The sequence below is a fragment of the Cyclopterus lumpus genome, chromosome 4, assembly GCF_009769545.1.
Source record: "Cyclopterus lumpus isolate fCycLum1 chromosome 4, fCycLum1.pri, whole genome shotgun sequence".
NCBI lineage: Eukaryota > Metazoa > Chordata > Actinopteri > Perciformes > Cyclopteridae > Cyclopterus > Cyclopterus lumpus.
Genome location: NC_046969.1, coordinates 18,421,931 through 18,436,451, shown reverse-complemented (window position 1 = coordinate 18,436,451; position 14,521 = coordinate 18,421,931). Strand labels below are relative to the sequence as shown.

The 14,521-nt window shown below is 42.1% G+C and overlaps 1 protein-coding gene across 1 annotated transcript; it reads right to left on the bottom strand.

The window, feature by feature from the left end:
- Positions 1-5,867: 5,867 nt before the first annotated feature.
- On the bottom strand, positions 5,868-14,465 carry timm44 (translocase of inner mitochondrial membrane 44 homolog (yeast)). The gene is made up of 13 exons (XM_034531545.1): positions 14,379-14,465; positions 13,843-13,947; positions 13,502-13,702; positions 13,326-13,406; positions 13,071-13,220; positions 12,344-12,480; positions 11,829-11,914; positions 10,369-10,461; positions 9,755-9,879; positions 9,451-9,501; positions 9,209-9,298; positions 8,608-8,718; positions 5,868-7,227 (listed from the first exon to the last, which is right to left on the bottom strand). Exons 1-13 carry the CDS (start codon positions 14,406-14,408, stop codon positions 7,108-7,110), a joined length of 1,380 nt encoding a protein of 459 aa, XP_034387436.1. The 5' UTR covers positions 14,409-14,465; the 3' UTR covers positions 5,868-7,107.
- Between the last annotated feature and the right edge of the window lie 56 nt (positions 14,466-14,521).

The window sequence follows — 14,521 nt, the reverse complement described above, 5'->3', positions numbered from 1 at the left end:
CCATTCAGGCATGGCTTTTAAATGACTGCAATTATTCTTTGAAGCACGATTAGCCCGTGGAGGACTCCCTTGAGAACACTGTGGTGGATTAACTATGTCAGCCTGAAACTTGTGTAATTTGACAGGGGATTGCAAGGAAACACCGCAAGCTGAGGAACGCACAAATATACAGTATATCAATGTCACTTGTGTTGCGAGTTTCCGTATTAATAAATCTTCAACCGATACATTTAGTGATCAAAGTTGAGCACACGCAGACAATAAAGAAAGCAATGAGCAAAAGAACAGACACAGACCTTTGGGCTAATTAGCAGTGCTGAACCATGATTCATCACATGTCATCGCAGTCCCAAATCCCCACATTATCTTACATTACTAATCAATGAGGAACTCGTTGTGCAAGGATTGCTGATGAGGTGGACATGTGGAACATTCTTGATTAGTGGACTCAAAATCATACTAACAAGCAGCCTGCTCTTAACAAATCCCAGTGCACTGCGTACACATACAGATGTCTCTGCATTGTTCCTCTTCTGGCTTTTCATTTCTCCTTGTTGTATGCCCTCACCTTTGCCCACTCTCCCTCATTCACGCTCCACCTTCTGCCTCCAGTAATAAATCATCTTACCTGTCTGTCTCTCTGACCCTGGCCTTGGTAACTATTAATATGATGACGCAACTCTTTATTCACATCTACCCGTCATTCTGAGGGAGAGAGAAAACCAACCGTAGTGTGCGGACTGCACGCACTTAGAGGCAGAGAGTGAAACAAAGGGTATATACTGTATATATAGACAGATCTGCCTTCACTGCTTTAGGTCAAAGGCTGGATTGAACATTAATTTCTGCATCTCATTGACCATGGTAACAGTGTGGAAAGTTAATCTAACAGGTCTTCCATCATCATTAGAGTTATTGAAAGGCTATGGAGAGCAGTGAGGGCCAGACCTGTAGCCCACTGCAGCTGTCCATTAGCCTCAGCCCCAGTCTGATTCACTCCTATAGATCAGCTGTCACTGGAGGTGAGACGATCGGTCCCAGTGTCTGCCCACAGGGCCCATGAAGAAGAATGGATCGAAAGGTAAACATACATTAGTCATGGTGTTCTCCCTGCAAATGTTTCTTTTGAACTCTGCATGACCAAAATACCTCTCCTCTTCTCTTCCACTTGTTGATCTGTCCTTTGTCACTACACACTTTGATTATCTTCTATGATATGATATACTGTGGTATTTCCTTCAGAGGTCTAGTACATCAGCTGCTCATTCTCCATGTTTAGAAGAGAGGGATATACCTTTCTTAAACTAAATCTCATGACATATCAGACCTCTGAACAGTAAACACAGCCAGCCGCAGACCAGTGGCGGATCAATAGAAATAGCATTTGCTTCCATTGTTTTTCCTCCTCTCAGCAGAATCGCCATTCTCATAAAGTATCTGCTGCCTGCAATTAGGGTGGGCTTGCTGATGGTGTCTTGGGTGGACACAGGAATAGATTTTAAAAAAGAGGAGGAGAGGTGATAATGGAATTGAAACACTGAGAAAGTGCCTAATGCATGAGATTCAAAAGGATGGGAAAGCATTACAAATATTAAGAAGAGATTCAGGTATTAGTGGATGGGAAAATGTAGACCGTGAAATAAACCGCAATCTTTGAATGGTAACCTACTTTAAATGGAGGAAATGTAAATATTCATATGTGTTATATTGTATCATGTACAGGATATGTACCATATGTAGTGGTTCCTCTCCTAAATACAGGGATGACATTTAATTCAATTAAAGGAACAGTAAATCAGAGTGTCCTTACTTAATGTTACAGAAGGCTATATTTCCCTATTGTTATAATATATATATATATATATATATATATATATATATATATATATATATATTATATTATATATACATAAATATATTTAATTATTTCCAAATGTTTGATGATTTTAACTCCTTTAGCAACTTGCAATGCTTCACCAGTAGTCCTTAAATAGAAGATGTTGTTTAGACCCCCTAATCTGTCAATATAATCTCCCATTTGGTCATCATTACTTTTAATCTGAAATTATATCTATTTGGGAGGGGGGGGGGTTGAGGGATCAGCAGCAGAAACAGCATGCAGTGCACCAGACATGCAGTTAATCGGGTTAATAAAGAACGTGCTCATTAGTGATTGGCATACAATAGTAGTTTTAGGCGGGCTTCATTTGAATTGACTTGAATTTTAATTAGATTAAAGGATGGGAGCCAAAAAGTGGTCTGCCTCAATGAACTTTGGCTACACCTTCAGTTTCACATCAAAGGTGAACTTGAATTTGGATTCCTTCCTTTCTGTCACGTATGTAGACCTTTGTGTGTAACAATATCCCAATTGAATCCATACTGCATGCAACATACACACTTTGTAAGGGCAGCAGCAGTACGTACTAAAAGTACGTTTTTTTACTTGTTAAAGCCTGGTGCCCACATCACACACAATGCAAACCAACTATTAGAACATGGATATTTGGGTGTGCTATGCTCGTAGCGGCTAATGTATCCTCAAGCCACTAGCCTAAGGGATGTCACCTGAGGACATTCATCACATTTTGTACAGCTCCCTTTTCGAGTCACAGACCTATGGCACCAAGACCTGTAAACGGACTGGGGTCAAATCCCAAAAGTGCCCCTTTAATTGAATTTAAAGTGACAGAGAGCCAGACAGAGACAGAGCGACTTAAAGGAAGAAGCATTGTTAAATTAGGGAACTGTAGTGAATATGTGAGAAAGATGAGTCTGTTTCATGACCTGGAGTAACCGGCCTGTGCCAATACGCTGGTTGTGATCCAGCCTCAGTGAGTATTTATCAGCACTGACGCATGCAGACACACAGAGCTGTGTCTGACGCAGCAGTACTGTAACCACGTTTCTGGGATAATGTCGGGCCGGGGCGTTCCAGCACGTCGGCCACGTCCTGCTGGTGTCTGGACGGGCATGGCCGGGTCAGGCAGGGGACCGGTTAGAGCCCTCTCTCTGCCCATTACTGCTAACAGGCACACCTGACCCTCCATAAATTTGATGTCTGCGTTGCCACTCATTTCCAATGCCAAACAAGTACTGTCTGTCTGGCCGTCAGTCCCTCTACCTCTCTCTCATTCTCACTCACCACACTGCCCCATGTCCTTCCGTCTTTTTTTTTTTTCACAACACATGTCCAAATCTGGTATCACTGTCTTATCTTATGGGACCAGCGCAATATTAGAAAATGAGATAAGGATATATTGACCACTGGCTTTTATAGGAAGATACAAAAGCTCCTCAATATTAGATCTACTGTTAGAGCTGCAATAACACGGTTAGCTTTATGAATAGATGATGAGGATAAACTTTGAATGAAGAATGTCATTTTAATTTGAGGCAATATCCCCAAACAAAAGCCTCAAAGATTTATTATTGAACCGTCCTCCGCCAAAGGTACAGAAGCTACTTCCCCTTTTTGTCATAGTATGCTTGAGAAAGAACAATACATTGCATTGTTCAGGAACACATAAAGAACCTTCCCAGCAAAGACGATTTTGGTTGCTTCATCTAAATTACAAAGAACACAATTTGCTCAATTTGCTTCAAAGGTAAGTAGCCATGCAGATAACTTTGGTTTTATTGGTCTATTTGAGATTTGGGCTACAGCCAAATGCAATGGAGGCAAAGGAAAAAGCCCTCAAAAGCAACAGATTGCTTGGACACGGTGACATTACCTGCTCTGGGGTTACACAAATAAACAAAAACAGAATGTTTTACAATAATTAACCTCCTTATTTCAGTCTCTATACAAGAGGAGAAAGGATCCCTCCCACCTGTACACCAGCGCTCCTGAGCTCCCTGACACACGCGACCGTCCTGCATAATTCCTCTCTCACCGGGACACCCTCCTGACCTTTCCCTGCTCTGTGGTCTGACCACGTGCATGTATGAATGTAAATATGTGTGCTCTTCCATGAATTGACATATTGGCACAGTGCCCCCCCCCCCTGCACTGGAGTGAGCACCTCCATATGCATACACATGCATACACATGAAAGACTGACTGTGATCGGGCACATCAGAGGGTTCTCACAGACCTCAACTTCAGATCATGTAAGAACAATGTCATGTTGCATTAAGCCCATCTGAAAACACCTGATGCATAAAATAGTTTTTTCTTTGCCGCTCTGAGGAGTAAAAGCGTTATTGTTGCTCGCCATCATATTGCTTTTACTATTTGCGATAATCAGATACAAGAAAGTATGCCGTTAACCTGTATAGATTTGAATAGGATGGAAGGGGGACCAGAGAAAAGGACGATGCTGGTTAAATCGCTCTTAAGCAGAATGGGTTCCAGGGGAGCTCAAGGACAGCAGAGTTAATGGGGCGTCAGACAGATGACAGGAAAGAAAGGAAATGGGCCGAATGACATTGCATGACGTGTTGGAGCATGTCCATCGGTGACATAAAGCTGAATAAGCGGTGGTGAACCTAACACCACACTCGGTTACTTTAATGGCAACACATTGAAAAGCTCGTACAGTCGATGATATTTGGCCTCACTCGGTTTGTGATTTTATTTTGGTCAAGCTCTTCCTTCTTGAGCAGCTGTCACTCAGCTCGTTAGTCCGGCTGCAGCTGCCAACCTGGATCCCGGGCCGCGGCGTGATGTGAGCACTCACCCGTCAAGTGTGGGAGTCTCTGTGACACTTCTGCCCTACTTCTTTGGGACTTGACCGAGCACCACTCTGCATGGCTTTTACCTTCTTGGCTCTTCAGACAGTGACGTTTGTAGTCAGTGTGTGTGTGTGTGTGTGTGTGTGTGAGTCAGAGTAAATACATTCTGTTGAGTTCACTTCACAAAACCATGAACTACCCACGTGTTCATGTATGTTTCCTTGCAACGTGTGCACTCAGCAGTTAAGCATAGTGTGAGTGAATGCACTAATCTTACATTATTCAGTAAGATGAGGTCAACTTCCATAAGCATTTCTGTGGGTAGTTTTAGGGCTACAGACAATTGCATCTAGTATTGAGGTTATAATTAGTTTTAATGTCAAAATCCATTTTGACATTAAAACTAATCCATGTTTCCAATCCATGTCGTTCCAGTAAAGATTGATTCCCTGTGGAAACATTGTTGTAAGCTTGTAACATGCTCTTGTTGAGGGGGTTGCATGTCTCAGGTACACCACAATCTACTTGAGCATTAAAGCAGCAAGCTTTTAAAAGGTAAGTTAGTACCCAACTTATTATTTGACAGTATATACATTTTCCGAGCGCATCTCAACGTGCAACACAAGGCTTCTTCTGTCTCAGGGGAAAGTGTTTGAATGCAACATTGAATAAATGTAAAAACAGCTCTGGTTGGAAACTGCACCCAACAGGGAATAAAGCACACCAAAAATGAAAAAAATCAACTGTCAACTCTCGGTAAAAGGCTGTGGTGCAAACTCACACACGTGTGTCGCGTCATCTCTTGGTGAGTGGGTGTCTTAAAGAATCCAGCCGACTGACCACATTGCCCAGTTGTGAATCCTCCAGGGTGGCTCCTCTGAATACCTGTGTGTGTGTGTGTGTGCGTGTGTGTGTGTGAGAGTTGCTGGGGGTGCATCCTGAGCGATGAATGCTACATTGGGGAGCTGCAACCTCAGCGCAACTCAGCAGCCCAGAGGATCAATCATCCAGGACAGCCCCGGAATAGTGGAGCGACATATACGGACACACATGCAGGTTTACACAACGTGTCCCCAAAAGCAACAAGACACATGTGAAGCACCGAGGCCCTCCAGGGGGATCCAGCCCAGATGCCATTTGCTCTTTTAAGATCATAGCGTTATAAAACAGACCAAAACAAGTGGACAAAATAAGTTCAGAAGTTTTAATTGTGGAAACGGGCAACAATGCATATTGTCTCCAATGTTATTTAGCTTTGTTTGCATTCTTCATTCTCTGGCCTTATGTAAACTATTGTCTGCAACAGATCAAAAGTAAATGGTCGGGTTTCCAACACAAAAGCAACACTGTGACCTCTAACACCATTAGGACACACGATTTGACAGGGCGGGGACATTATTGGTGAGGCTTGGGGAAATGGGTGACATAGAGCCTTTGTAAGATAGGTTTGGGTTGCTGGTTGTAGGCCACAGGACTCTGGTGTCTAGGGCAACGATATGGCACATTGAACACATGGAGCAGTGATTTATAACCAATCACAACACAGAATGTCAAAGCATTTAATCGGAACACGACTGTGTGACGGCACATAGTGTTAATGTTAAAAAGTGGAAGTTGACGGTGCTACTCCCCCAAGGAAGCTGTCAAACTGGCCGTGTTCATTTCTATGTAACTTCATGTGAAGTGAAGGAGTGCTCGAGCTCCGCTCTGGAAACACAACAGAGAGAGACAGCATGTTTCCCAAAGGAAATATAGCTCACACTGAAATCCCACTTGAGGATTTAATTATTTTTCTTTATAATTAGCAACTGTCCTAGAAGGAATCATGTGATATTCTCCAGATCAGGAGAAAAGTTTAACCATTTGCAAGGCAGAAGGTATAACAATGTGTGCTAGTGTGAAAATCAGGGATCATCTTTATTTTTCATAATAAATATAGACTCACGTTTTAACAATTACAGTGGACGACTATTATACAAAGAAGGATAGAGGAAAGCACTGATTGGCTACAACACACCACCAAGATAACAACGCCTCAGAGGAAGAGAGAGCCTGACATTTTTGACATTCTGACATTAACTTGAAGTTCAAGGGCTCAGTTACAAATCCCCTTCCTGGATTTCCATATTTTCTTTTCTCACATTTGTAATAAATGAGCTGAACCCCAGTTAACTAACTTCATGTATCCCTGAAATGTTTACGGCTACGCTGTTTAAATAATGGACAGACATACAGGCGTGGAAGAAAACATGGTGACTGAGTAGTTGGTACTCTACTGCCCCCTAGTGTGAGCAGCATTTAGCAACGCTGCTCCACCATGTTTTGTCCGCCCCGTGTCCCACTCGTCTGTCCCTCTTCTCCACGTCCCTCCTCCTCCCTCCCTCACAGCCATCTCGGGTACAGAATGCTGTCTCAAGAGTGATCAAAGAGTTAGAGGATCTGTTCGGTGCTAGAGGCGGAGATGTCAAGTAGCCTCCAGGCAGCATGAGGGTTGAGCTCCTCCTGGTCTCGACACAGAGCCCACACGTACATCATCCTCAGCACTTTTTCCTGAGGGAGGAGAAAAACAGATCGGTACACAGATTCTTAGCTGTTTAATTCTTCTCCATCCTCTAGCAAAGACAGACACACTTCAAATGTGAAGACATTGTGTGATTGCGTAAGCTTTATGTAAAGCACTTATTGTAAGTCGCTTTGGATAAAAGCATCAGCTAAATGACATGTAATGTAATGTAATGTAATGTAAAGCATAAAGACAAAACAAATGCCAGCTTTGTGATCAATAAATCAAACAAGGCATTCTGGCATCAGGTCCTTGATAAATATGTTTAGCCCCTACATGTTTCAGTCAGTTTTCTACAGAGAATGTAAACTCAAGTTCTAGCTCACAGATGGACTGAGACTGAGACTGAGACAGTGTAGCGCTGGATAACTGAAACAGTTATATATATATATATTTTTTTTATTTGTCTCTTTTTTGGTCTCATGATATGTCCTTGGATCCAAAGAGCACCTGTGTTTTGATACCTGCGTTTGTGAAGTAGCAACACCAAGCAAATCTAGGGACATTGGGTATCTCTACCTATAACAGATGAACTAGTGAGAATGACTCAGCTACCAAAGGCGTTTGCTCACATTATCTTTCACCTAGCATACCAAGACGTACCAGAAAGTTAGGAAGTGGAAAAAGATTTAAAGGGTGGCTGACCAGATGGGTAACACTGAGAAGTTGAGTGTAGGAGACATTTAGTGATGTAGTCCATACGGGCAGAGTCTGTCATTTGATGTCCAGACATTTGGATCCAGCTGATTAAACCGTACATCCACCATTAATCCTCATGCGGTAGTTTTAAATCTGAACACTGGGCGGATGCCAACTGCACGGTATTGCAATCACAGGTGTCTTTGAGGAGCCCTGAGCGGACAATATGGCTGATTTATAACCAATAAAGCTTTAGTGTGGGTCGTCGGTCAAGCCCAAATAAAAAAGTTGCTTAATTGTCCCATAAAATGTTCTTGGTCTATCATTTATAAAAAGTTCTAAAACATTTATGATCATGAAAAAGCTAAAGCTAAAGCTTAAAGCTTTGTATGGACTTTTTTCAAAGCAGAAGTTTAGACTTGCTATATAAAACCAGAGGTGAAAGTGATAACATTACCAGTAAGCTACTCCAGTGAACCAGCATGCATGATACCCCACGATGTTATTGAATGCACCTATTGATTTCTTACTAAGAAGAGTTAAAAGCCTTCTTTCTGAAAACATTACATGCCACAGAAGCAATAAGATTTACATTTGGTGTGTTCTAAATGCTCTTTACTGTTAACATATAACCGATTCTATCAAATCAAAGTATGTGTGTGTGTGTGTGTGTGTGTGTGTGTGTGTGTGTGTGTGTGTGTGTGTGTGTGTGTGTGTGAGTAACTTACAGGGTCTCCCTCCACCACCTCTCCTTTGGTGTTTCGGATCACCATGACTAACTGAGCCTGGAAGGTGATAATCAGCACTGGACCCTGGTCCATCATCTTCCCCATGGCCAACTGGAGTAGAGGAAACATAACATACATACTTCACTGAACCAACAAACCAGATAGAAACAAAGAAGTTATGGTTAGACAATATTTTTTTGCAAGGACTGAAACACAATCTGAGCATTTTTCAAAACACCAACATTTGTCTGCCTCGGTTGTATACTGATCATGCACAGATCACCGTATAGAATCCATCCACAAGCTAAGCATTAAAAAGGCTCTTGACTGGCTGTCTGTTAGTGTTACACCTCAACCGTAACCTGTTTTTATGTTGATTCAATTTGTTTTGTTAAATATTCCAACCAGCAACTATCATTTAGATTACCAGATATTGACATGAGGCAAAATGCTAAATTCATCAAACATTTACTCATCGAACATGTGTTTTAATTGAAGACTAGTGACTTACTTTGATTCCGTGAAACCTGGGAGTGTCGTGGGGCGTCAATACTCAAGGCTTAATTGTTAATCCTGTGTAGTGTAGTCTGGAAAAACTTACATCAATATTGTCAATGTCCAGGATCTTAGAGTCGAAATGAAGTCCCATGGCCTTGGCTTGCTGAATTGGGTGTGCCAGCTGGCTGTATGTCTACACACCCAATGAGGAGAAAAAGAAGATAACATCATGCCCGCCATATGTACCCCAGTGTGCTCTGATGGCAGTCTAACGGCTGCCTTTACATATCGTATCTTTACAAAAGAAGCCTCTGGTATCTGTGTTTCAGTGCTTTGAGCTCGTACCGCTTCATAACACCAGTCCTTCAATACCTCCAGCTCCCCTCGGATCATCGCCTGCATGGAAAAAGAGCAAACGTCATCTTAAAAAACACTTCCTGGACACACCTGAAAGGGTAAATCAAGACCAGATGACAGAGGTCAACATTTGCTTTATTCTACATCCTGAACAAAAACCCAATAAGATATGTACTGTTTTAAAATGAATGTGTCTTAAATATAAAAAAACATAAACATAAATCAGGCATTTGTCCCATCATTCTCAAATGGTTGAAATGATTTTGTGACACAGACATGCAGTCCAAAGTACCTCCAGTATATTGGGGATGATATCTCGTTCACACTGTTTGAGGAAGGAATCTTTGTCGAAGGATGGGTCCGCCTTCAAAATCTCTGTTAGTACTTCCGACATCTCCGTCTTAGAAAACAGCCCACCTAAAACACATGAACACAATTAGCAAACAGATAATAAGCTGTGGAACAGACTGGAATGACAACATTTCCAATAACATAATGCAACTAAGATTCATCGCTAGACAGACAGTAACGTATGGACAAAATCTATTCACATATAAGCAAAAGAAAAGTGTACCTACAGTATGAGCACATTTATATCACTGAGGCACATAACATACACCAACAAAGAAGTTTGGCTCATAACGGTCTTACTAAAGCTACACAATCTGTGCCATTAGCTTTAGTTGCCTGAGCCAGCTTCTGTATTCCATTTTGTCATCTAGTTATAATGCAAACAAAATCTGCATTTACATAAAAAAAACTAAATTAACTATATCTTTGAGCTGTAGAATATCATGTATACGATAAAAAAAATAAAAATAGTAGTAACCCGTAGATTCCTTAAGATACACACAACCTTTGACCTCTGCCTGTGATTAAAGCACACCATCAAACCAGGTCTCTCACCTAGGAGGTCAGTCATTCTGTCGGTGACAGCACGAGATGCTCTGACGAGGCTGTTGTCACTCTCATCGTACTTCATCTTCATCTCAAAGAACCCTGCAGTGAAAGAAAGGAGAGCATGAGATTCTATCTCCTCCACACATATACACACACATGGAGGATGGAAGTAAACCTCTCCGTCAGATCAGCAAATCCTTCACTAATCAAAGTAAGTTCATGAACAGAAACTCGACATCTTTTGTTCCTGTCAAAATTATGAAGTGGTTGGATAATGTGAGGAATAAAAAGGCTAAAGACTGAGGCTCAGCAAAGGCTGCTGTGCGTCGCTGCCGGGTGATTGATGAAGCATTGTATGATTCCAATACAAGTCCCGATGAATAAACATAAACACATCTCTTCAGTCCACACACACACACACACACACACACACACACACACACACACACACACACACACACACACACACACACACACACACACACACACACACACACACACACACACACACACACACACACACACACACACACACACACACACACACACACACACACACACACACACACACACACACACACACACACACACACACACACACACACACCACACACACAACGGTTGGGCGATGGTGCATCTAAAACCTGCAGTCTTCCACTGCATTAAATACAAAGTATACTGTGATGACACTAAAAAGCCGCAGTGAAGTGCTGTAGCAGTTGGGTTGTTTCATGCTGTGTAAGATATTGTAATCAGTGAATTAATTGCCATATTACCAATGCCATGGGAGCTATACTTTACTGATTTGACCTATTACTAAAAAGTGATGTTCCGGTTCTCAGTATTTCAAAGTATTTAGGAGAGAGTAAAAGGTGTTCGTCATTGTTTTCACCCGATCAAACATTATTAATCATCAACGTTATTTCCCTAACTAATGTGCACAACATTGACTGAAACAGCTCAGTGATGTACATTTTAGTTTAACACACTCTCCACCTAATACCATAGCAGTACATTTCAGTATATGCTTATTAGTGAAGGCTTAATGAGCTTTACGGTCAGTAAAGTGGTCCAAGCACTCAGGCCCAAGCACAAATATATCATTCACATGTTTTAGCACGTGGACAAGTTTGCTATAGATTCATCCATCTCACCAGAGTTGTGTAAAATATCAGCCTCACGTGCAGGACAACCAGAATGATGTAATAGCAGTAAACTCTTGCAAACTGTTAAACTACGCACACCAGGGGCTCAGCAATTAAAAAGGGGGCGTTCTCCATTCCTTTTAGTCTGTTCCCACAAAAAATGGTATCTTTAAAGTCTGTGGTTTTACGCCAGCAGGCTTGGACTTCATATCACTTCCTGTACATGCAACAGAGAACTTCTGGTGCACTCGTTAAAGGTCGACTTTAAGTAAACGCCCATTGGATGCAGACAGAAGGAACAAGAGATCAGTTAGTCCTTACGGTTGACGACCATGTTGTTGTCTTTGAAGTCCCTCCACTGCTGGTACCATTTTGAGTCTTTGTGGAGCACCACACCCATTGCTTCCCTGAAGTACACACAAAGGAATGCTTCAAACAGCGGGCTGAGGGAAACAGGTTGACCCTGTTGACTTGCAGGATCATGCTGACCATCACATTTAACCAGATCAACTGAGAAAGGAAAACACGGCAGTATTTACATCAAGGACAATTAGCGGAATGCAAAGGAAATACTGGGAATACTGTCACGGTTTGCTTATCTCTGCAAACAGCGATGTTTTCTAAATACGGCTTCAGATAAAGTCGGGTAGTCTGTTGGTACCCGACCAGATGTGACTCTCAGCTCTCATAATATTTCAGCCGTGAGTTGGTTTATATTTCCCTTTTTATTTAGTTTTAATGATTAAACTGAATGAGGCCAAGTGCTATCAGCCATCTCTGAACATGAGAGGGGTTGCCCTCCCAGTATCAGGGTAAAGTAGAGGGCACTCACGTACTCGTTGGCTTCGAAGACCTTGCTGTCATCCCCCGCCCCCTTGGAGGAGAACTCACTCCTCTTCCTGAGCCTGGCAGGTGGCCGATAAGGGCCGGTGTGACCCAGATCACCAATCTCTTGCTTCACACTCTCCATGCCCTGAGGACAGATGAACGGGGAGCAGACGAGAGAACAACTAATGAGTTCCAGGCATATCATTCACAGGACTCTGAGCTTCCTGTATTCCTAATCAATTTCACAATATTATTTAATAATAATAATAATAATAATAATGTACACTTTATTGAACCCACAGTGGGGAAATTCTTCTCTGCATTTGACCCATCCTTAGTTACTAAGGAGCAGTGGGCTGCAGTGAAGCAGATTACTGTCTATAATAATAATAATAATAATAATAATAATAATAATAATAAATTGCTATTCCCAACTGAATATGACAAATCATTTCCCTAACAGTGCAACAGAGAGAGAGAGCAGTGCACAAAATTAAGTGAAATATTATTGATTAATGATCAGTTGATTCTTTTTGCATTGCTCTACCTAGTTTTATCTGTTTCTGTTGTCTCAAGATTACACTCATCTTGCAATGAGACACTTATCAGTCCTCCCTTCTTAAAGAGCTCAAGATTATGTATCAACATATAAGAAACAAAAAATACAGAATGCGGTTCAACTTCTGGTAAACAAGGACATAGATCTGCACCACAGCGTCCACAGTGACTCCATACCTGTGAAATTGCTCTGAATGCACCGCTCTTCCCCAACATCTCTCCACTTTTAGAGACAGACTCTGCTGAGGTCTTTGCTGTTTTGGCTGCTTCCTCCATTCCATCCATGATTTTCTTCCCAATTTCTGTGCGACTGACCTCCTCTAGCCCCTGTCCACACGTACACACACACACACACACACACATTGAACATCTATCTATCATATGACACTCAAAAGAAAGGCTACATCTGATTGAGATACTTATCACATTTACCTCTTTAACTGTCTCAGAGATGTTTCCCAACTTCTTCTTGAAAACGTCTGAGGTCTTCGCTGTTTCAGACTCTATAGTTTTCTGGAAAATAGACAGCGGGACATTGGCAAACCCTAACATTTGCTTTTCATAATAAAATGGATATTGGATCATGCCATGTGCGGCGGAATACTAACATATTTCCTTCGAGCTTGTTTCAATGCATCCGACTCGTCGAGTTTTTTGGCCTCTTCCCGGAACTTCTTGATGCTGTCTTTCATTTCGTTGTTCTTGTTTAGCTCCTGCTTTATGTTGTCCAGAAACTCCCCAAGGAAACCTTTTCTGCGGCCTCTCTCCCCTGACAAAAACCGGACCTGCAGAAGACGTGGCTGAGGCACCTAGTTGGTATGAATAAGAAACATGTACAATTAATTTACTTCTGCCATGTCTCGAGCAGTTCAATTAAATGTACGTCTGCCTGAGTAGCATTGCGATTTATTTGGTTAGATTGTCCTCACAGTACGTCAGCTGTTCCTACCTGTGAAGAGCATGCGAGGACCCCACGTGACCTGTAGACACTGGGTCTGTTGTGAAGTAGCAGGTAAGAAGAGGGGAAGGCCCCGAAGCATCTTCTGACACACATCTGCAAACAGACAATACGAAGTCAGCCTCAAACCTGACAAGACTGCTCGAGAACCGTGTCGGCGGTTACCATGAGAAAGTTAAACACGGAACATAATAAAGTGGTCACGGTAAAAGTCGTTTGACAGACACTTCGTTATAAGACATGGTGGAAAGGTAGCACGTGCAGCTAGATAGCAGAGTTTACATTTTACTAGAAAAAAATATATATAATTAGTTCGGAGTTCAAACACCGGCTGGACATCTGAATATTCAAAGAGCTAATTCAGCTAGTTAGCTAAGCTACGTTATCAACCTCATCAGGAAATACAATGTCCAACGCTCCCAGCCGCTGGAGACACTGGTCGTCCAAAAACACTCTGAGTTTTGTGCTCCGCTTTGCGTGCTGATTAAATGCCAATATTTCATAATCACACTAAGTCTCAGTCTCACCTGGTAACACTGACACAAGGAGGTCGCCATCTTGAATCTAATGCATGCGACCTTTTTCCCGGTGATGACCTTCTTTTTCCACGAGGGGGGGCACGTGAGCATTCAGCAGAGAGCGTCATATCCTCGCGTGCGCTTTCCCCTCT